The following is a 23,596-nucleotide window of genomic DNA, read 5'->3' as shown; positions in this document are numbered from 1 at the left end:
TTAAAAGAACAACTATGCTGATAATGAAGAGATTAAGATAGTGAATAATGGTGGAGAGGGATAACTTCAAAAAATGTCTGGGAAAGGCCTTTTCGGGAGGTGACATCTAAAATGAGACTTGGAATTGAAAAAATATATTGATATTTGATTCATCCTTCCATCTCCTAAAGCATCCCCAGCATTTGCTTTTCATTTAGCAGGTACCCGATAATAGCTCTCCTTAATTCGCAAGATTCCTTCCAAACACAAAATGTTTGAGGACAGAAAACTACCTGTCAATGAAATCCGTGTGGGGCTGGGAACTACAGATGGAAAAATTGAGTTCAAAATTAGTACAAGACCCTAAACTCTAAAGCAGAGTGTACCGAAACCACCTAACTGCTACCTTGAAATGACTTGCATTTCAGTCAACATATAGCAGAAACTGTTCACTCACTCAGCCTAAAGAAATGACACATAAAGCAGACACAAGAGTGGTTAAGACTATTCAAGACTACATTAGAATGCTCAATTCTCGTTTCTCCAAAGGCGAGAAAACGAGAAGGTCCCCCGTTCTCTTCTGCCAGAGCAACCGAAAAAGCAGGAAAGAATCGTGTTTCTCCTGTGGTTCAGTCCCGAAAAGAGGTCAGCCACCAACCCCGGCTAGGGCTCCATCCCTGCTCGATTAGAATAGAGGAGACACTTCAATGGGGCGCTCCGAGGAGAAAACTATAGGAAAGCACTTCCTTTCCCCCAATTGTATCCTCTCTTCGACTTCAGTCTCACTCCAACAGGATTAAGGGAGGGCCAGGGCTATCCCGGTCCTTTTGCCTAAAACCGGTCCCTAACTGATGCCTTCCTCCACCCGCCAGGATATATGGAGACGCTGCGAAGAACCGGCGAGCTGGAGACAGGAACGCATCCCAGGAAAATGAAGTGAAAGACACATGAGAGGATCCCAATAAAAAATTGTAAGTGCGAGGGGAAGGTGGATAGTAGAAGTTCCCAGAGAAGCAAAGAAAGAGGTTGCAGGCCAAGGATCTCCAAGCCGGCTCCAAGCCGGCTCTTACCGTCTGTGGGAGACGCCATCTTCCGACCCATGTCACGTGACGTGGCCAACCGTCGGCGGGAAAGCTAGGATTCATAAGCCACGCCCCCAAAGAGACACCCAATCCCCAACTTGTAGCGAATCTCATAAACCCCCCATAGGGCAATATTTGCCTATCCCCGCCCTCCCGGTTATAGTCACGCCCCTCGTGGTCGTGTTAAAGTGACAGCAAAATTCTTGGAGGGTCTATTTACTTTCCTTAGTGAGGGGGTGGGACCTGGATCATGCCCGTAGCCAATCGTGACTCCCGATTAGGGGGCGTCTTCCCCGCGTGCTCAGTATAGAGTACCCAAGTCAGGGGTGACTCCCTATCTTCACCAATAGAATTGGCTGAGGTGGGAGGAGGCGAGAGCCATTCTCTTTCTGACCAATCATATTCCCACAGGACTGGAAGTGAGAGGTGGAGTCAGGTGTTCCGGTGAGTGATTGGCTGGAGGAAGCGGTCTTGTCTTCCAATGGAGAGGTTTGGCAGGCTGGAGGGCGAGGCCTGGCCGCGGTACTGCCTGGTAGGCAAAGGCCGCAGAGGCTGGGGAAGCGGAGGAGAGACAGCTCAGAGCCATGGCGGCGGTGGTGGCGGCGGCGACAGTGCGGTCCCGGATCCTGCAGGCGAGTGAGGGTGGCACCGAGGGACCACGAAGCTAGGAATGGATCCTTTCCACCCACTCTCTGAGCAATGCTCCGGCGGGACAGACTTTTGGCCCAGCCCCTTCTTGGCGGACCCTTGTGTTCCCACCCCACTGTGCAGCCCTGTCCCACTCTCTCACTTCGTATTTTCCCTCACCCTGGAATGAGCCCTGCATTATCACCCCTGGCCCTCCACCCTTTCCTCCTGAGCCTCCTTTTCTGGCTCTAGCCCACTGTCCTCCAGTCTTGCTGTGTCCCTGCTGTCGCTCGCTTGCTCTTACCTCTCAGTCCGCCCACAGTTTTCCTTTTCACCTCTGCACCAGCCACCTCTCTCCCTAGAAATGCCCTTTTCTGGTCACCTCACTTAGAGCTCTTTCCCTGCCAGGAACGTCCAAATTGCTCCTTTCTCTCGACTTCTCTGTCCATAATCTAAGGTAAGGGGGGAGGGAGTACGCGAGGGGTCAGAAAATGAACTTTGAATCTCCTAGAAATGTACGCTGGGTTTTCACCCAAGGCAGCCATTTGCTAACAGTTCTCCCCAACTGTTATAACTCTGTATTTTCCACAAGCTCTGTGCTTTCTTGCCAAGACTTTTAGTTAAACTGTTTCTTGCAAAGTTACGGTTTCTTGTTGGAGGTAAAGGGCTCATTGTTATGTTACTATGTTCCACATATATTCAAACGATTAAACATTTCCAGAACGAGAGCAAGCAGGACAAGAAGTTCAAAGTTTTTGCCACAAAGTCAGCTTCTTCAACACATTCTCAACTCTGCCCGTGGGGGTCGGGTGGTCTCTGGAGCCAGCTTAAAGAGAGGTTATAAAGTTAAAGAAGCTGCAGGTCTGAAGCCTGTGATCCCCAGCTTTGTTCATAGCCTTTCCCCTGTTCTAAGCCTAGAAAGGACTTAAAATATGAGGCAAGTGTTGCTTCAGGGAAGACTTTCAAACCTACAAGGAACAACATTGCCTTCCTATTAATTACATCCAACCTGGTAACAACTTCTATGTTGTTTTACTTTTAGGTAATATTAGTATTTGTCAGTTTTTGGTGAGTTCTATTGCAGAAACATATTCATTTTCAAAATTCTTAGCAGAGCCAGCAAAGGTTGATGTTTGAGAATGCGCTAAAGGGGTTGGTCTGGCTTCACTCATATTTCTTGCCGTGATTCTAGTTCTATTCTCTTTTTTAATAGCAAGGAAACTATATTTTCCACCTTCTTGAAATCTTCTACTGAAATTGGCTTTTTCCTTCAATTCTACTGTCATCAAAATGAATCACTGAAAAAAAGTGAATCATTGAGAATATTCAGAAGGTATTTTGTCCTTTGCTTCAATGAGAAAAACCTCTTCCTGTGCACTTTATTTAAAAATATTAGACACTATTTTTTTTACTCATTGGAAGAAATCTATGAACTAACCTCGAAGAGACCAGAAATAATAACCCTTACCAACTAGAAGTTACTGTAACATGAAAATTTGATAAAGTGTAGTCTAAATCTGATGAGAGTGGTACTCATCTGTAGTCCCAGTTACTGAGGAGGTTGAGGCAGAAGCATCATTAGTTCAAAGCCAGGCTGGGCAACTTAGACACTATCTCAAAATATAAAGCACTCCTGCACTTGCATGAGGCCATGGTTTCCATCCCCAGGACCACACCCAAAAAAAGTAGTCTAAATCCAGGAATATAAAGACGACTATCAAAAGGATTTGTAGATGTGAGGGTTCATGTTTTTAGTTATTTTGTGTATTTAGCTTATCTTCTCTGTTATCAAGGCTAGTAAAACTGAATCAAGAACATTTTTCTCTTTCTTATGATATTCTCACTCCGATTCAGAAAACCAATCTTAAAGACTCAGTGACTTGCCTCAGTAATGTTGTACAAAAAGCACAAGCTTCACAATCACATTTGGCTTCTATCCCAGCTCCACAAGTTTCTAGCTTTAAGAATATTTATGAAGATTAGAATTAATAAACATAACTAAGTAAATTATTTGACATTTAATGTCACCCAGTTAATAACTGATAGAGCTGGGAATTCAGGATTTAAATATTGCAACTTTTTCCGTGTGGGTACTTTCCCAGACTTTCAGTAAAAGACTCACTGAAATGTCCTCTAATGTAATGTGATGATAAGTGATGAACAATAGGCATGCTCAAGGTATTGCAGGGACATAAGGGAAAAGCCCCAAACTCAACCTGTACAATTCAGAGAAAGTTTCCAAAAGGGTTTTACTCTGAGTAAAATGTTGCAAGACTAATAGGTCATTAGCCAAGAGGAGAAGAGAGTTCCTTATAAAGAAAATAGCAGGTAAAAAATGTGTATATAGACAGTAGAAGTTTGGTGACTTGTCATAGGATAATTTCTTCAGCAGTGGTGCTAATGAATGTTTCTTAGGAAATGAAGCAAAGATATCAGATCTAACACAACCATTGTAATTCTGCACCATGTACAACCAGAAGAATAAGAAGTTATATGTCACTAAAAAATACAAAAACATAGCCAGGTGCAGTGGTGCATGCCTGTAATCCCAGCTGCTTGGGAAGGATCTTGAGCTCAAATAGAGAGACAACTCAGTGAGACCCTGTCTCTAAATAAAATACAAAATAGGGCTGGGGATGTGGTTCAGTGGTCAAGTGCCCCAGAGTTCAATCCTCAGTACCAAAAAAAAAAAAAAAAAAAAGCCAGGCATGTTAGTACACACCTGTAATCCCAGTGGTGGCTCTGGAGGCTGAGATAAGAGGACCAAAAGTTCAAGACCAACCAACCTCAGCAAATTAGTGAAGCCTTAAACAACTGAGTGAAACCCTGTCTCAAAATAAAAAATAAAAAGAGCTGGAGATATAGCTCAGTTGTAAATTGTTCCCAGTAATGGTGCATACCTGTAATCTCAGCTACTTAAGAGGCTGAGTCAGGAAGATCATGAGTTCAAAGCCACCCTGGGAAATTTATCCAGATACTGTCTCAAAATAAAAAAATAAAATAAGAAGGGCTGGAGATGTAGCTAGGTTGGAGAACTCCCCTGAGTTTGATTCCCCAGTACCACAGAAACAACAATAAAACTACACTAGGAGGGAAAAAATAACCCATATGATAATGTTCTGTTATATCAGATACAGTATCTATTATTCCCCTTTACGAGAGAGAGGTTGTGTATAAGTGAAAACATAAAATTTAAATGGCCTAAAACACCCAAGTTGGCTGCTAAGTGCATTTGAAAGAGCACATGTAGCAAAATAAGTATCAAAATATTGCTTGGTAAGTATTCATTCTGCATTTTTTTTCTGATGCTGGGGATTGAACCCAGAGTCTTGCAACACAATAGGCAAGCACTCTACCACTTAGCTACACCCCCAGGTCGTCTTTAATATAAATTTTATTTTGAGACATCTTCTTATTAAGTTGCCCAGGCTGGTCTTGAACTTGCTATCCTCCTGCCTCAGCCTCCCAAGTAGCTAGAGAGTACATACTACAAAGCCTGGCTCATTAGATTATTTTATGGCCATTTTATTTCAATAAGGCTGTTTTTAAAATGCCACAGGCACCTTATGGGAAGAAATATGTCCTATCATTAATATTAATGAGTACTTACTGTATTCCAGGAACCATGCTATGGGCTGAGGGCACAATGATCAGGTGATCTAAGGGGAGAGGAACTTAATAACTAAACAAGCTTGTATCCATAAAGCAAACGGAGAAACTCCACAATCAGGTACTTAGCCCAGACCTGACGTTGAGGATTCCTAGACAAATGTTAACCAAGTAGAAACCTAAAATAGTAAGAGTGAACCAAGCAAAAGGAATGAAACAGAGCCAGCCAAGAGGGATTAGCATGTGCAAGGGCAAGAGTGCAAAACATACCCAGAATAACTGGAACAGAGAAAGTAAGGAGGAAAGAAGCAAGCTGAGAGACCTAGAGAAATAAAGATACTATGTAGAGTCTTCCAAGCAATATCAAGGAGATGAGTCTTTATCCCAAGAGCAGTGGAAAGCCATTTGGAGGGTTTGTTTAAATCAATTTCCACAACATGTATGTGTGTGTGTATGTATATGTGTATATGTATGTATGTATGTGTGTATATACATATATATGTATACTTTTTTTAGAATAACATGTTATTCTAAAAAATAACATATACACATAATGTATATGTGTATATGTATGTATATATGTGTATATATACATATATATGTATACTTTTTTAGAATTACAGTTTAAGCTGACATTGTTGTAACTGACCCTCCCTCCTCCATTCACTGATTTTGCCCTATCAAATATTACTGATAGGACATATTTCTTCCCATAAGGTGTCTGTGGCATTTTTTTTAGAATATTTTTTTAAAGAGAGAGTGAGAGAGAATTTTAATATTTATTATTTATTGGCAGACACAACGTCTTTGTTTGCATGTGGTGCTGAGAATCGAACCCGGGCCGCACGCATGCCAGACGAGCGCGCTACCGCTTGAGCCACATCCCCAGCCCGCCTGTGGCATTTTAAAAACAGCCTTATTGAGATAAAATTGGCATAAAATAATCTGTGCATATTTAAAGTGTACAATTTATGGCGGGCATGGTGGTGCATGCCGTAGTCCCAGTGACTCAGAGGCAGAGGCAGGAGGATTGAGAGTTCAAGACCAGCCTCAGCAACTTAGCAAGGACCTAAGCAACTTAATGAGACTGACTCAAAATTAAAAAAAATTAAAAGGGCTTGGGGGGACTGGGGTTGTGGCTCATCGGTAGAGCACTCGCCTCGCACTTGTGAGACCCTGGGTTCGATCCTCAGCACCACATAAAAATAAATAAACAAAATAAAGACATTGTGCCCATGTATAACTAAAAAAATTTTTTTTAAAAAAAGGACTGGGGATGTGGTTCAGTGGTAAAGTGCCTCTGGATTCAATCCCCAGTAATCAATAAATAAATAAATAAATTGTACAATTTATAAGATTTAATATTTTTATAAACCTGTGAAGTCATCATCACAATTAAGATAATGAGAGCCAGGTGTGGTGACATAGACCTGTAATCCCAGCAACTTGGGAGCCTGAAACAAGAAGATCAAAAGTTCCAGATCAGCCTCAGCAACTTATAAAACTCTGTCTAAAACAAAAAATAAAAAGAGCTGAGGATGTAGCCCAGAGGTAAAAAGCTGTGGGTTCAGTCTACAGTACCAAAACAAAAATGACAGTCAAAATAATGAACATATTTCCATCACCTAAAACCAGTTTTCCTTAGTCCCCTTTGCCACCTTCCCCATCATTCCCTAGTAACTACTAGTCTGCTTTCTCATACAATACTACACTATAGTTTGCACTTTATAGTTTTTTTTACATAAATGAAACCATCCATTATATACTCTTTTTATGTCTGAATTTTTTCACTTGCCATTATTATTATAATTACCCATGTTGCATGTGTCAATATTTTATTCCTTTTTATTTTTGAGTAGTAGTATGGATATAGACATTAGTTTTATTGTTCACCTATCCAGTGGTGGACATCTAGGTCATTTCCAAGTTTTGGCATATTGCAAACAACACTGCTATGAACATTTGTATCCAAGTATTTGTATGAGCGATTATACTTACTTTTTTTGTGTGTGTGTGGTGCTGGGGATTGAACCCAGGGTCTTGTGCATGTGAGGTAAGCACTCTACCCACTGAGCCATGTCCCCAGCCCATATACTTACATTTTATTATGTACTGTTTAATCTATATCTACATTGATTATACATGATATAGCTTATTACATATATATTGATTGTACATTGTTTTCAACACCTGTTGTATTATATACCATGCTAAATATTTTCTTTCTGTTAGATTTATGGTGACATTTTCTAGACCCCAAACTATTAAAATATGATATAATAACAAAAAAATTAATCAACCCAGTTTTGGAAATTTGGGACATGATTATTATGACATTATTCTCTCAGTTTGCTGCACCTCATAGTTTCATATATTTCTTTAAAAGTATGGGGCTGGGGATGGGGTTCAGTGGTAGAGTGCTTGCCTTGCATGTGTGAGGCTCAATTCTCAGTACCATAAAAAATAAGTAAAGGTATTTTTGTCCATCCACAACTGAAAATGCATATATATATATATATATATATATATATATATATATATATATATATATATATATTAAGGTATATGGTCCTTGAAAGCAAATACCAAGTTCTTTTTCATATTCACAGTAGCTAGTATTCTAATACAGTAGCTAAAGTTTTAATAATTTTCTTTTCTCATTTATCAAATTTATTATTTTATCACACAGGTTTCTTCCAAGGTACACTCCACCTGGTATCCAGCATCCTCGTTCTCTTCTTCAGTGGTAAGTATATTTATCATTGAAAGTTGACTTCCAAGAAGGAATCCAATATGGTGTGGGGATATTCTTTTTTTATATATATATTTTTAGTTGTAGTAGGACACCCCATACCTTTATTTTATTTATTTATTTTAATGTGGTGCTGAAAATCGAACCCAGTGTCTCATACATGCTAGGCAAGCGCTCTACCGATGAGCCACAACCCCAGCCCAGGGGGTATTCCTTTTCATCTTTACATAATTGTGATCAGAGTATATGTGAAATTTTTTTATCTTGGTTTTCTTACCTACTATTATGACTATTATTTTGTGAGCGGTTTCATTATTGCAAGATAGACTTTATAGTTATGTGGGGTTTTATCAGAGCTGGAGATCAAAACCAGGGACATGTACATGCTAGGAAAATCCTCTATCACTGAGCTACATTCCCAGCCCTATGATTATGGTTTTTAATGGCTGTTAAAAACCATAATCATAGGGATGGATTATTCCATCAAGTTGATGTAGCTTGAATTAACTAGTAATTTCTCCATGTAACATTTAGATTGTTTCTATTTTTCAATATTATAAAACATTTTAAAAATAGTTTTTTCCTTCTTTTGGATTATTTCTCTTTGAATTTTACTTACTATGCCAAAAGGTACAAACATTTCTCTGACTTCTAGAGGTTTAGACTTTGGCAGGGGCACAAGGTCTGACTAAGTTGCCCAAACTGGTCCTGAACTTGTGAGCCTCCCACCTCAGGCTCCTGCGTACCTGTGACTACAGGTATGTGCCACCACTCTTGTCTTCTTCTAAAGGTTTTGTTGAATCTGCCAAATAGTTGTCTTCCTCTTAAACCTTTAGAGTTGTTTTTACAGAACATCTATCTTCTGTCACTTCTGTATTTCAAATCTATTAAACAAAGACTGCTACGCAAAATCCTCTCCCTGTAGAAGTATGTACATACTGTAGCCCAGTAGTCCTTCACCATTTTTGGTTCACAGATCCTGTTATGGTTTAAATGTAGTTTGTCTCCTCTAAAATTCATGTTAAGATTTTTTTTTTTTTAGGGGCTGGGGATGTGGCTCAAGCAGTAGCGCGCTCGCCTGGCATGTGTGCAGCCCAGGTTCGATCCTCAGCACCACATACAAACAAAGATGTTGTGTCTGCCGAAAACTAAAAAATAAATGTTAAAAATTCTTTCTTTCTCTCTCTCTCTCTCTCTCTCTCTCTCTCTCTCTCTCTCTTAAAAAAAAGATTTTTTTATTTGTTCTCATTAGTTATACATGACAGTAGAATGCATTTTGATACACTGTACACAAATGGAGCATAACTATTTATTCTTCTGGCTGAATGTTAAAATTTGATTGCCATTGTGTCGGGTGTCAGGGAGGTGGTTAGGTCATGAAGAAGAATGAATGACTTTCTCACCCACTTGCCCTTCCCAATTTTCTGCTTTATTGTGAAGTCTTTGCCAGGTACAGCTGCTTTATTTGGGACTTCTAGCCTCCACAACTTCGTTCCTTTGTAAATTACCCATTCTCAGGTATTCTGTATGACAACAGAAAAAAAAAAAAAAAAGTAGACCTCTGAAAATTTAGTGAAAGTGATCTCAGAGGGGGGAAAAAAAACACGTAGGGCTGAGGCTGTAGCTCAGTGGCAGAGCACTTGCCTAGCACGTGTGAGACACTGGGTTCAATCCTTAGCACTGCATAAACATAAACAATAAAGTCATGCTGTCCATCTACAACTACAAAACTTTTTCTTTAAATATTTATTTTTTAGGTGTAGATGGACACAACACAATGCCTTTATTTTTATGTGGTGCTGAGGATCGAACCTGGGCCCGCCCGTGCTAGGCGAGTGCTCTACCACTGAGCCACAATCCCAGCCCTACAAAAAGTTTTTTTTTTTTAAATACATGTAGATAGAACAATTTAAAAATTTTTATCATAAAGGTAAAATGTGTATGTAATAATGTGACAGAAAGTTAGTGGGGCCAGTAAGTCATAATTGGCTGATGCACACAGTGGCTGCTTGTTTTTAACCAAGTTTCCAAGTGATGTATTTGCTCATGAAGCTCACTGGGTGAATAGCAAAGAGTTTCTTATGCTCAGAGACAGAACAGTGTTGAGAGGTGCTGCTGCATGTTAATAGTTCTATAGACAAGAACATTGTGTATCTTTTTCCTAGGGGTAACAGTCCTAAAGACAAGAAGATTCACTTATCAACCTGAACTACTCCTGCTTTATGAAAGGGAAAGGGAGAAACAAAGCAATTAATTAAAGTTTGTGTTTTTTTTTTTTTAATCCCCAGCCAACTGTAAAACTCTTCATTGATGGCAAATTTGTTGAATCCAAAAGTGATAAATGGATTGACATCCACAACCCAGTAAGCAAAACTGGTTTGGGACTTATTGACTGGTCTAGAATTCTGGGAACATAGTGGGAAGGTGGGGCCCTGGGGACCTGAGTGTCTATCATGAAGTACATAGTGCCGCCTCTGTGACTAGATGGAACATGGAGAAGGTAGGGCATTGGCAAAGTATGATGGCTTTTTTTTTGTTCCCATCAGGCCACTAATGAGGTTATTAGTCGGGTCCCTCAGTCCACCAAGGCTGAAATGGATGCAGCTGTTGCTTCCTGCAAGCGTGCTTTCCCTGCATGGGCAGACACATCAGTGTTGAGCCGGCAGCAGGTCCTGCTCCGCTATCAACAACTTATTAAAGAAAATTTGGTAAGAAACCTAAATGGGGGCTGGGTCTGTGGCTCAGTGGTAGCACACTTGCCTTGCATGTATGAGGCACTGGGTTTGATTCTCAGCACCATGTATAAATAAAAAAATAAAGATCTATCAACATCTAAGAGAAAAATATTAAAAAAAAAAAAAGAAACCTAAATGGTATAATTTTCTACACTTAGTGCCTAGCAGGGCTGATCACTCCTCCAGTGACCTTTTCAGCTGCTTTCCCTAACTCTGCAACACAGAGACATTGATCATGGCTCTCTCCCTCGTTCTGCTTCTCCGTCTGTTTTGTTCTGTCTTGGCTACCTGAGAATTAAAAGGAGGAACATGGGGACTAAGGTTCTAACTTAATGGTAGAGTGTGTGCTTAGCATGCACAAGACCCTGGGTGTGATCCCCAGAACTGCAAAAATAAACAAAAGGAGGAATATCCTTGTATGAGTTTCTATTTGTGTTTTTCTCTCTAGAAAGAAATTGCCAAGTTAATCACATTGGAACAAGGGAAGACCCTAGCTGATGCTGAAGGAGATGTATTCCGAGGCCTTCGTAAGCTGGGAGCCCTTGTGGGACTTTAGGAAAAGGAAGATGGGATTCTGTCATTGGCCTGATCACAGCCTCAGGGCTGAACAGAACAAGATAAAGCTAAGCAATACTCAGTGTGGGGAGCTAGTGGCCTAACTTGTTCTTCTCTGTTCCAGAGGTGGTCGAGCATGCCTGTAGTGTGACATCCCTCATGCTGGGAGAAACTATGCCATCCATCACCAAAGACATGGACCTTTATTCCTATCGTCTGCCCCTGGGAGTGTGTGCAGGCATTGCTCCATTTAATTTTCCTGCCATGATCCCCCTTTGGATGTTTCCCATGGCCATGGTTTGTGGGAATACTTTCCTAATGAAACCATCAGAGCGAGTCCCTGGAGCAACTATGCTTCTTGCTAAGCTGCTTCAGGATTCTGGTGCCCCTGATGGAACACTGAACATCATCCATGGACAACATGAAGGTAGCTTCCCTAATGCATGTGACTACTTAATATGGGCATCAACAAACTAAGGTGTTGAGTGTCAACTGAGTGTTTTAGGATAAGAAAACTAGGAAGGAAGGCACTCACTAATAGTAATCTCCATGTTTGAAGGTAATGTTTGTGGACTGTTTGCCATCTGTGCTAAGGTAGCTAACTGGGGAGCAGCAGAGCTTCTTGCCCTTCACTGTGCAGTGGGCCTCCAACAACATGGATTAGGACCAGACAGAGAAAGTTTTGTTTTGTTTTGTTTTTATTTATTTATTTATATGTGGTGCTGAGGATCAAACCCAGGGCCTTGCACATGCTAGACAAGCACTCTACCACTGAGTCACAACCCCAGCCCCTAGACAGAGAAAGTTTATTAACTCATTTAATCTTCATAACAACCCTTTGAGGCAGTATTATTTTTCCATTTACAGATGAGAAAATTGAGGCAGAGTGAAATTAAGTAATTTGCCCAAAGTTAACACTGCTACAAATTATTCATAATAATTAGCGTATGTATCTTAAGGCTGACTCTGCTTCTTGCTTTTAAATATTAATGCCATATCACCTCTTGTGTGATAGCACAATAGTTTCTGAGAGTCTCTGTATATAGTAGCAGTTGAGGACATATCATATTCTTATTGTTTTTAGTTCTGGGGATTGAATACAGGAGTGCTTTACCACTAAGCTATAACCCCAGCCCTTTTTATTTTTGATTTTGAAATAGGATCTTACTGAGTTGCTCAGGGATTTACTAAATTGCTGAAGATGACTTCAGACTTGGGATCCTCCTGCCTTAGCCTCCTGAGTCACTGGGATGATGCCTATCACATTTTTTAAAATATATATATATTTTAGTTGTAGATGGACACAATACCTTTATTTTATTTATTTTTATGTGGTGGTGAGGATTGAACTCAGTGCCTCACACATGCAAAGATAAGTGCTCTACCACTGAGCCACAACCCCATCCCCCATTATCACATATTTAAAGAAAAAAAAATGGAAGTGTCTAGTTGTGAAAGGCTGTTGTTTTAGAGAAAAATAGGAATTGTAGCCTTCAGATTAGACTAGACACAAGAATTCTGGAATAAATGAAAAAAAAAATGTTGAAAGGGTAGAGGCTAAATAGAATTTGTAAAGAATTTAAGTGACATATATGATTACACAACCTGTGAAACTCTGCATCAGGTACAACCAGAAGAATGAGAAGTTATACTCCATTTATGTATGATATGTCAAAATGCATACCACTGTCATGTATAACTAATTAGAACAAATAAAAAATAAATAAAAGAATTTAAGGGAACAAAAGAGAACTTCACAATAGCAATTGAGTGTTGAAAAAACAATTATGAGAATGTCTAATCAGTGGGTAAAGGGGAGATTTGCCACGTTGAGAAGCCTATGGCCCTTGTTCTTTTTGGTGACCATATTTTTCTTCTCCAAGCTGTAAATTTTATTTGTGATCATCCGGACATCAAAGCAATCAGCTTTGTGGGATCCAACCAGGCAGGAGAGTATATCTTTGAGAGAGGATCAAGACATGGCAAGAGGGTTCAAGCCAACATGGTGACTTTTTATTCTTTTTTTCTCCTGAACTTTGTTATATGTTTATAAATTATCTAAGAACAGCACTTCAACAGCAAGACCACTCACTCTTCCCACTAATGCCAGTGTTTCTTAATTACCATTTAATCCTGAATGTCTTCTTAACCGTGAACCTTGTGAAGAGTATTGATCATGCTGACCACCTTTATCATATACAACTAATTTTGATGACAAGGGACATATTTCTTCCTAAGAATGTTATTCAGATTCTTTAGGCTTTCAGCAGTAACAGCCTGATTCTGGTTCTGGCTCTATTTCTTCCTTTCTTTATACCATGCTTCTAGCCCTTAATCCTTCCTTCTTTTAAGGTATATACTAACTAGTAGTTCAAGGCACCAAAAAGAACCAAATATCCCCATATGATACGTGACATGCTTTAATTTTTACTTTACTCTTACTAGTTCTTTGCCAAATGCTTAGCAACTCTTTAATACTAAATATAAAGTCCTATTGCATCTTGCCCACCCTTCCTTCAACTAACATGAAAAAAAGATAATTGCCACTTATTTTTCATGGCTGAATGTTTTGTCCAATTTGACTTAAGCCCCTCCTAGTTCACTCCATATTTATTGCATGTATTCTGTGTTCAACATTATCTATAATAGGATTAAATTAAGTAGTAGACATGGTATATACCCATACACTCAACTATAGTTGTATCTAGAGACATGAAAATGATTATATGTCAGTCTACATAGAAGATATATATGTAGTTATATGTATAGAAGCCACATCCCCAGCCCCGAGAATTTTTTATTTTTTAGTTTTCGGTGGACACAACATCTTTATTTTTATATGGTGCTGAGGATCGAACCCAGCACCCTGCACATGCCAGGCGAGTGTGCTATCGCTTGAGCCACATCCCCAGCCCAAGGTCTGAATTTGACCCTTAGCTGTTTACTGCATTTTTAATTATTTTTGGTACAGGAAATTAAACCTATGGTGGTTTACCACTAAACTTAATTCCCAGTCCTTTATATTTTTGTATTTGCTGAGGGTCTTGCTAAGTTGACAAGACTGGCTTCAACTTGGCAATCCTCCTGCCTCAGCCTACCAAGTCACTGGGATTAAACTGGAAACCTCAGCAGACAACAAATTGCTTCCTACCTAAGTTAGAAAACAACATTTTCCTTGGTTCCTGGTTGCAGTTTTTAACCTGTTGGTTTGAGTGTGATTGGGGCTTTTTTGCCTTGGTAATGGTTTTAAGCTAAATATATAGCAGCTTATCAACTGGAAAGTGAGGGAAAAAATGTGGAGACCTGCTTGATGTTGCTAAAATTTAAGCAGTATTAAAAATAACCTCTTTGTCCTCAAAGCAAGAAAGAATGAATTCTCTAATCCTTCCCTTAAATTCTCATTCTTAGCTTAATTGTATTTGACTAAGGAAGATTGATGCACAATCTGTGTTTCTTTAGGGAGCCAAAAACCATGGGGTAGTCATGCCAGATGCCAACAAGGAAAATACCCTGAACCAGCTGGTTGGGGCAGCATTTGGAGCTGCTGGTCAGCGCTGCATGGCTCTTTCAACAGCAATCCTTGTGGGAGAGGCTAAGAAGTGGCTTCCAGAGCTGGTGGAGCGTGCCAAAAAGCTGAGGGTCAATGCAGGTAATCACCTATCTGCCCAGCAACTTTAGATTTTGTATGTTTGACACTATATCTTAGCATTGGCCTTGACAAAGGGAAGCAGTCTTCTAGTCTTACCAATACCTCTCTTTATATGTATCTGTCATTCAGATTCATACATTACTAGCAATCATAATTTATGTTAATGAAGTCCTTAGATACTTATGTGTTGTTTTACAGGAGACCAGCCTGGAGCTGATCTTGGCCCTCTGATCACTCCCCAGGCCAAAGAGCGAGTCTGTAATCTGATTGATAGTGGAACAAAGGAGGGAGCTTCCATCCTTCTGGATGGGCGAAAAATTAAAGTGAAAGGTTATGAAAATGGTAACTTTGTTGGACCAACCATCATCTCAAATGTCAAGGTGAACAACTCAATCATTTCACAAATATGAAAGCTGAAGGAATCTTAGAGGCTATGGAAGCTTTCCTTCTGGTTTATAAATGAAGACATTTAATGATTAAAACCTCAAGTCTGGCCAGGATTGTTCACTTATTTTAATTTGGAGTCTCCTCTCCTGAGCCCCATCCAGGCCACTTTCCATGAAGAGCTAGATATTTTCAGCTTTTCAGAAATATATAATCTCTCTCACAATTACTCAATTCCTACATGTAATGGGAAATCAGCATTATGTGGCTGTATTCCAATAAAACTTTATTATGGACATACATTTGAATTTTGTGTCATTTTACATGTCATGAAGTAGTCTTTTGATTTTTTTTTCAACCATTTAAAAATGTAGAGCTGGGCATGGTGGTGTTTGCCTGTAATCCCAGCAGCTCAGGAAGATTGTGAGTTTAGAGCCAGCCTCAGCAACGGTGAGGTACTAAGCAACTCAGTGAGACCCTGTCTCTAAATAAAATACAAAATAGGGCTGAGGATGTGACTCCATGGTTGAGTGCCCCTGAGTTCAATCCCCAATTCAAAAAAAAAAAAAAAAGTAGAAACCATTCTTAGCTTATGACCTATACAAAAACAAATAGTATCTATATTTGGCCCATAGGTAGTTGTTTGTCAACCCTTGTCTTATACTATACTGGTTCCTTATTTAATGTAACTTTTCTCTTCCTTCTTGCAACCTACCTCATATCTATTGCAATGTCTCAATCTCTATATCTACTACTCAATTGGGTATAACTACTCTGGGCCCAAAATTTAGCTACATCTTCACGAGAAAGTCAAAAAGAAGTGGTTTGTCAGTTTTTATTTATCAAAACTCTGAAAGTCTCTCAGTTGACATTCATGACTAAATTTGAAGTTAGGAACCTTTTTTGAAATTCACATATTGTCATTACAATCCTAAATAACCAAGGATTGAATGTAAGTGTAGTAGAAACTATGAAGTCTCTTACCACAGAATGATAGAAGAAAAATCCACTTATCAACAATAAACACAGCTGATTAGGTGTAGCGGTGAAGGTTGTTTTAGGTGTTTATGTATAACACTATCAAAATATAAATGTACATAGTTAAATTTTGGAGATAAAGGATAAGTGGGAATGGAGTGTTTTTGTTTCAGAGAACTTAGCACAGGCTTTCTGTAAACAAAATAATCTGATATTTTATATATATTTGATTTATAAAAAAATTTTCATGTAACTTTTTGGTAACATAACAATTGTATGAAACAAGTTGTACAGCTATTACAAAGGAAGCTAGTGATGAGTTATGGGAACTAAAAGTACAGAGTGTGGTTGTAATTGATAGGAATTTCAGGTTGTCTATATGTTGATAGTTTGGAAGATGGAACAGAGTTTTTAATAAGTAATTTAAAAATGGAAAGAGATTGCTAACATGAAAGAAGTCTACGTAAACTAGTGGGTATTAAGTAAAATTACCAGGTTGAGTATAAAATACATAGAATCCAAAGAGCTCACTTCTTTTCTGGATTGGTCATTCCTGACAGCCAAATATGACCTGTTACAAAGAAGAGATTTTTGGTCCAGTTCTTGTGGTTCTGGAAACAGAAACATTAGATGAAGCCATCAAGATCGTAAATGACAACCCTTATGGAAATGGAACTGCCATCTTCACCACCAATGGAGCCACTGCTCGGAAATATTCCCACCTGGTCGATGTTGGACAGGTTTGTAGATTCTCACAGCTCTTAGGGATTCCTAAGAGGAGACAGTAGACAATGATCAGTCATTGCAGCTTCTATAAAGGTTGTCCCTTTAATCTTCCACAATGCTCCATTTCTTCCTCAGTAATAAAAGTTCATAGAGTGAAGAATGGGATGGAAGCTAGCAATTTAAAATGGTCTCTCAAAAAAATAAATACCACCCACTCCCCCCCCAAAAAAAACCCATAAAATAGAAATTGATTTTTTAAAAAAGAAAAATAAATCCATCTTTGTTTTTATGCTTCTAAATAGAGAGTCTATAGTTTGAGTTCTTTGCTTAGTATTTGATGTAGATTTGTTCTGCTTTTAGGTGGGAGTGAATGTCCCTATTCCAGTGCCTTTGCCAATGTTCTCATTCACTGGTTCTCGATCATCTTTCAGGGGAGACACCAATTTCTATGGCAAACAGGTAACTTTTGATTCAAATTTTTTTCCTTTAAGAAATTTTCTTAAACATATTCAGAAACAAGGATTCTGCAGAGAAGGACATGCCAGCAGCTTCTGGGCGGTCACATGTTGTTCTGAAGTATTTCTCAGATAGTCCCCTAGAAAAGAATTAATAAGGGTAGGGAGGGAAAGAGTAGAAGGTCAATGGATTAGACAAAGTGAAATGAAGGGAAAGGAGGTGGGATAGGAATGGGAAAGAGTGGAATGAATCTGACATAACATTCCTATGTACATATATTAACACACCACAGTGAATTTCACCATCGTGTGTACATCCATAAGACTGGGATCCTAATTAGAATATATTCCAAGCTTGTGTAAATATATCAAAATGGTTTATACTGTCATGTATAACTAAAAAGAATAAAAAATTTTTTAAAAGTTAATGAAACGTTAACAAAGTAGCTTATTCTTGAACAACTTAAGGCAAAAAAAGTTGGGGGAAAACAGCATGAGGAAGTCTAGGCCTTTGTTTTGGTGGGTTTTGTCTTGTTTTGTTTATTTTTGTTTTTGTAGTACTAGGGATTGAACCCAGAGGTGCTTTACCACTGAACTATATCCCCATCCTATTTTTTTGAGACAGGATCTCATTAAGTTGCCCTGGTCTTGAACTTGCAATCCTCCTTGCCTTGGCCTCCTGAGTAGCTGGGATTACAGGCATGTAATCCAAGGCTGGCAAGTCCATTTTCTCTGCTATTCTTCTAGAAATAAGTCACCTCTAATCTTCATCATCCCCTTCTTTGATGCTAGGTAGTATGCATCATGTGTTCCCATTGCACATATTTTTCCTGTAATAATTGTTTATGTATCAAAAATTTTATTCAGGGCTGGGGTATAGCTCAGTGGTAGAGTATTTACTTAGCATGCACGAAGACCTGGGTTCAACCTCCAGCACCAAACACACACACAAAAAAAATACCTTCTTTGTATCAAACACTTTTCAATGTGCAATGGGAACACATGAGGCATACTACCTAGCATCAAAGAGAGGGACAATGGTGATTAGAGGTGATTTCTTTTTGGAAGCCAGGCATGGTGGTACACACCTGTAATCCCAGTGATTTATGAGGCTGAGGTAGGAGGATTGCAAGTTCAAGGACAGGGCAACTTAATGAGACCCTGTCTAATAATTTAAAATTTAAAATTAATTAAACATTATCCAATAGATATGATAGTTATGGCTATATGCTTAAGATACGGCTAACTAGTTAAGAAAGTATCACCTTACATAAGTGTCTATAGTTACTCCTCAACTTATGATGTAAGGATTACATCCCAATAAACCCATCATAAGTTAAAAATATCATACAACTAACCTACTGAACATCATAGTTAAAACAACAGAATATTCAACCTTCATGGGCTTGGGGCTGATAATTCATATTGCTTATTGCAGCCCAAAAAGAGATAAAAATTTGAAGTACAATTTCTATTGAAAACACCTTGCTTTTGCACCATCTTAATCTGGAAAAATAGTAAATCATAGACCATCTGTAGTTTGATACTAGTAACAAGTATTTCTTTTAAGGGAAGCGGTAAAACTATTTAAAATAGTTTTTATCAATCTGGGATTGTAGCCTAGTGGTAGATTGCTTCCCTCGCACATGTGAGGCACTGGGTTGGATCCTCAGCACCACATAAAAATAAAATATACTGTGTCCATCTACAACCAAAAATATTTTTAAAAAATAGTTTTTTTTCCTCCCACAAACTGCCATCTTGGTTTAATTACTATAAATACGCTGGGGTAAGATAGGCTTCTTTGGAGGAAAAAAATGAATACATGGTTGAATTCTTAAATCTTTATGTTATTAAATGCTACTTGGCATTTTGGAAAGAAAATATGAAAGTATTACCTTACATAATAAAATATGAAAGTCAAACTTTGCATGGTAGCACATGTCTGTAGTCCCAGCTACTAGGAATCTGAGGCAAGAGGCTCACTTAAACCCAGGAGTTTGAGACTAGTCTCAGCAATAGAGCATGACCTTGTCTCAAAAACAAAAAGGAAATTGTAAAAATTAGTTGTATGTTTCCTGGGTGTGATGGTACATACCTGTAGTTCCAGCAACTCAGAAAGCTGAGGTAGGAGGATCACAAATTCAAAGCCAGCTTTTGCAACTTAGCAAGGACCTAAGTAACTTAGCACGGCCCTGTCTTCAAATTTACAAATAAAGAGGGCTGGGGATATTGTTCAGTGGTTAAGCTCCCCTGGGTTCAATCCATGGTACCAAAAAAAAAAAAAAAAAGGGGGTTGTATCTTTATATTGAAATTTGTTTTCAACATATTAAAATGGCCCAGATGGGGCTGGGGTTGTGGCTCAGCAATAGCACATTTGCCTAGCACGTGCGAGGCATGCTAGGTTCGATCCTAAGCACCACTTAAAAATACATAAATAAAGGTATTTTTATTTTTATTTATTTATTTATTTTTATATTTTTAATATTTATTTTTTAGTTGTACACAATACGTTTATTTTGTTTATTTGTTTTTATGTGGTGCTGAGGATCAAACCCAGGGCCTCAAGTGTGCCAGGTAAGTGCTCTACCGCTGAGCCACAACCCCAGCCCAATAAAGGTATTTTTTAAAAAAGAATATTTAAAAAAATGGCCCAGATTTTGTCAAATAATTCTATAAGAGCATTTCAATCAAGGAAGTTTTTTTTCCATCTTTCTAGTTTGCTAATAAGTGTTAGATCTGCTTAATATATTCCCCCCTCCCCCCCCCTTTTTAACTTCTTACATCTCCTTTAAAGCAGCTTCTCCTTGGCCTCTCCCTCCTTGCAATGTTTCTTTTCTTGTTAAACCATTGATTTGCTACAGAAACTCTGTTGTCTCTTCAATAGAAAGCTCATTATCACACAGTTATCAGAAATGGCCTAACATATATTTCCTACTCTATTCCTTCTTCTTTTTCATGGGAAGGAAAGAATGACTAACAATTGTTGAGCAGTAGTAACTTTGCTACAATATTTTTGTATGTCATTCATTTTCTCCTTACAACATTGCTATAGTGTGAATGTTAAGTCAATCAGACTCAAGGTCAAGCTGCAGTTAGTAAGGGTCATGCAGGACAGTGCATTAGAACACACCTATAATCCCAGCAACTCAGGAAGCTGAGGTAGAAGGATTGAAAATTTGAGGCCAGCCTGGCAATTTAGTGAGACCCTGTCTCAAAAAGGGGGCAGGAATGGAGATCAGCAGTAGAATACCCCTGGGTTTAATCTCCAGTACTGCAAAGTAAACAAACAAATAACAAAAAATAAGGGTAGAGGCATGATTTGAGTTAAATCTATTGACATGGGCACATGTTATTCAGCTCTGCAACAGAAGGATCTGCAAGGGGCTAGGGATCTGGCTCAGTGGCAGAGCACATGTCTAGCACATATGAGGCCTGGGTTCAATTCCCAGCGCACCAGAATTAAAAAAAAAAAAATGTAATAGAATGACCTGCAAGTTTAACAGATTACATTGTCCTATTTTTCCATTTAGACACTCTTAGCTTATAAATTCTAATTTCAGCATAGTAATAATGGCTAAGGATGACTATTTACTCTTGTGTCCAATATTGTATTATTTTAAAAATTATCTCATAAACAACACATTGGATTTTGGTTGCACCTGTTGCTCAAATAGGAACATGAGTAGCACTCAAAGAACAACCTTGAAAAGTCCATTCAAAGAAGAATCAGAAGTATATGTTAACTCTCTTTTGCCATTTTCTTTGCTGTCTTTAGGGCATCCAGTTCTACACTCAGCTAAAGACCATCACTTCTCAGTGGAAAGAAGAAGATGCTACTCTTTCCTCACCTGCTGTAGTCATGCCTACCATGGGCCGTTAGAACTAAGTTTCTTCAAGACTCAGTCGTCCTGAGAAATCTCCCTTCACTCTTGACCAACTTCATTTGTCAACTTTGCTCAGATCAGATGCTTGGGATTAGAATATGTTGTTGTTCAACTCTTTCTCAGGACTCTTGGCCCCTTCGAATTTGCTGTAGGGAGACCCCTAATGTACCACTAACTTGCTCTTCTTATTTCTGCTTTGAAGGCAACTCTTGTAACTATAATGCTTATCTGGAATAAGAGCTTAATTAGATCTGTTTTCTAAAACGTTTTCCCCTTTTTTTAATGACCTGAAGGAGGGTAAGGTCAGTGTATGTATACATCATCTTCCAATAATTGGAAGAAGAACCCTTGGATGAGAAAACAGGACAGAACTAGTTCATGAACCTCTGGTGGAGCCTTAAACACAGACCTTCATCAGTGCCAGTGGGCAAAACCCCTCTGCCAAGTTTTCCTGAGCTGCTTGCCCATTCCCTCACTACATAGGTATAATCCATTTCTATTTATCCCAACAATGTGATCACTGCTTTCTTTTCTGCTCAATGCCACTTTGTTGTCCCTGTGATTCATGACCACTAATTCTGTAATTGTTCTGGTTCCTGCTTCTTAAAATCAAATCTCAAGAATACCTCAGTATACAATGGATAAATCAATGTTTTATGTGCCAAATGTTAAGTGTCAGAGTTACTTCAATCATTTATCAGTACTTCAGTCATTAATTCAGATGCAATAATTTTCTTAGAAAATTCTTTCAAAAGTTATTTTAGACCCAGAAATCAAGGAGGGTTCCACCCACAAAACCAGGTTAGATTCTTGCCTTAAGAAAGTCATATATTCTATTATTTGCCAATTTAAAAAAAATTATTTTATTTTATTGGTACCAAACATTAAACACAGGAGTGCTTAACCACTGAACCATGTCCCCAGTATTTTTATTTTTTATTTTGAGACAAGGTCTTACTAAGTTGCTTAGCACCTTACTAGATTAGTGAGGCTGGCCTTGAGCTTGCAATCCTCCTGCCTCAGCCTCCTGAGTCACTGGAATTACAGGCATGTGCCAGCCACCATACCTGGCTTACCAAATTTTATATATTACTCTTTCTTTTTGCCTGGATTTCTCATTAGTGATACTTTTTACTGAGAGAACTCCTCATGTGATTGATTAGGGCCTAATAAATTTCAAAATTTTTCATTACTTAAAATAGTGAAGAAGAAATGCTTTGACAGTCTTCTGTTAATTCAGCTGCCTTTAACCTTTGTTTCTTTGATATGTCTTTTTTTTTTTTTGGTGGCAGATGGGATTGAACCTAGGGATATTTTACCACTGAGCTACATCCCCAGTCCTTTTTAGTTTTGATTTTGAGACAGGGTCTTACTAAGTTGCTGAGGGTCTTGTTAAATTTGGGGGGCTCGGCTTAAACTTGCAATCCTCCTGTCTTGTCCTCCTGAGTCCAACAGGCATGTGCCACTATATCTAATCTTGAAATTAGAATTCAAGTTAATGTGCTCTCTGAACTAGGGGAAGACTTCTGGCTCTGATGGCATAATCCCTTAGCCAGATGGTATCATTTATTTTTCTGTTTCTCCATTAGTCATTTAGTGCTACCCCACTCCATGGGGAGTTATGGAGTGTGAAGTACTTTGAAAATGTTGTGCATGGATAGAATGTCAGAAACTTCAATAATTTAAGGTGACTGAAACAAAATACACTCGGAACCTTACTCTGGGTTTTTTTGTTTGTTTTTTCTGCCTCCCTACAAGTGAGGCATTAGAAATTTATAGTTTGAGAATACAATTGCCCCTTGTTTTCTGTCTTATAAAACACAGCTGATATTTAATACAATCCAACAACTTCAGACTGGGTTGAATAAAAATTTATTATTGCCTAAATTCCAAGTGGAATTAAACATAACCACAAAGATTCCTAACATTTTCCTTACATTTAAAGAAAATCACTTTTTTAAAAAAAATACTGTCTAATAGAATTTTGTTGCTCTCATTGGAATAAACTCATTTGGCTAACTACTTGCTATTCAAAAGTGTACAGTTGTGTTCATGTTAGTAGCAGCTAAAGAATTCAATATTTTTCTCTTTTTTGATCTGATATGGCTTCATTTGAACTTTCTCAGATTGTACATTCTGCTAATTGATTATTCATAACAAATTACAAATAAAAAGCT

General features: G+C 38.6%; 3 protein-coding genes across 15 annotated transcripts in view; 1 reads left to right on the top strand and 2 right to left on the bottom strand.

The window, feature by feature from the left end:
• Positions 1-1,557, bottom strand: part of Lin52 (lin-52 DREAM MuvB core complex component) — a 108,205-nt gene extending 106,648 nt beyond the window's left edge. For 5 of the 11 annotated variants that reach the window (XM_078050539.1, XM_078050540.1, XM_078050538.1 and 2 more), the window contains exon 1: positions 1,050-1,557. Coding sequence is in view for 4 of the 11 variants with exons in the window: in XM_021723765.3 (XP_021579440.1) it covers positions 1,050-1,080 (31 nt within the window). In the remaining 7 variants the exon portion in view is untranslated. The remainder of the gene's footprint in view (positions 1-1,049) is intronic. The other 6 variants (XM_078050543.1, XM_078050542.1, XM_005321230.5 and 3 more) reach the window with 5 other exon arrangements.
• On the top strand, positions 1,538-23,441 carry Aldh6a1 (aldehyde dehydrogenase 6 family member A1). Of its 2 annotated transcripts, none has more exons than XM_005321228.5 (12): positions 1,538-1,693; positions 7,987-8,043; positions 10,338-10,412; positions 10,596-10,757; positions 11,233-11,311; positions 11,464-11,766; positions 13,223-13,344; positions 14,799-14,988; positions 15,187-15,368; positions 16,911-17,090; positions 17,437-17,535; positions 21,311-23,441. In XM_005321228.5, the coding sequence occupies exons 1-12, from the start codon at positions 1,646-1,648 to the stop codon at positions 21,413-21,415; spliced, it is 1,602 nt and encodes a 533-aa protein (XP_005321285.1). In that variant the 5' UTR covers positions 1,538-1,645; the 3' UTR covers positions 21,416-23,441. The 2 variants fall into 2 exon arrangements, with proteins under 2 accessions (XP_005321285.1, XP_013212288.1); XM_013356834.4 differs by lacking the exon at positions 1,538-1,693 and adding an exon at positions 1,999-2,145.
• The window catches only part of Bbof1 (basal body orientation factor 1), a 43,913-nt gene continuing 36,510 nt past the window's right edge, over positions 16,194-23,596 (bottom strand). For both annotated transcript variants that reach the window (XM_005321329.4, XM_078050510.1), the window contains one exon: positions 16,194-17,671. In XM_005321329.4, coding sequence (XP_005321386.2) covers positions 17,660-17,671 — 12 coding nt within the window. In that variant the 3' untranslated portion in view covers positions 16,194-17,659. The remainder of the gene's footprint in view (positions 17,672-23,596) is intronic.

The sequence above is a fragment of the Ictidomys tridecemlineatus genome, chromosome 5 (genome assembly GCF_052094955.1).
Source record: "Ictidomys tridecemlineatus isolate mIctTri1 chromosome 5, mIctTri1.hap1, whole genome shotgun sequence".
NCBI lineage: Eukaryota > Metazoa > Chordata > Mammalia > Rodentia > Sciuridae > Ictidomys > Ictidomys tridecemlineatus.
This window is presented reverse-complemented; position numbering and strand designations above follow the sequence as displayed.

Coding starts and splice junctions, on each gene's coding strand:
- Aldh6a1 (XM_005321228.5), top strand. CDS start 1,646: ATGGCGGCGGTGGTGGCGGCGGCGACAGTGCGGTCCCGGATCCTGCAG. Junction 8,044..10,337: donor CCTCGTTCTCTTCTTCAGTG/GTAAGTATATTT, acceptor TTTAATCCCCAG/CCAACTGTAAAACTCTTCAT. Junction 14,989..15,186: donor AAAGCTGAGGGTCAATGCAG/GTAATCACCTAT, acceptor GTTGTTTTACAG/GAGACCAGCCTGGAGCTGAT.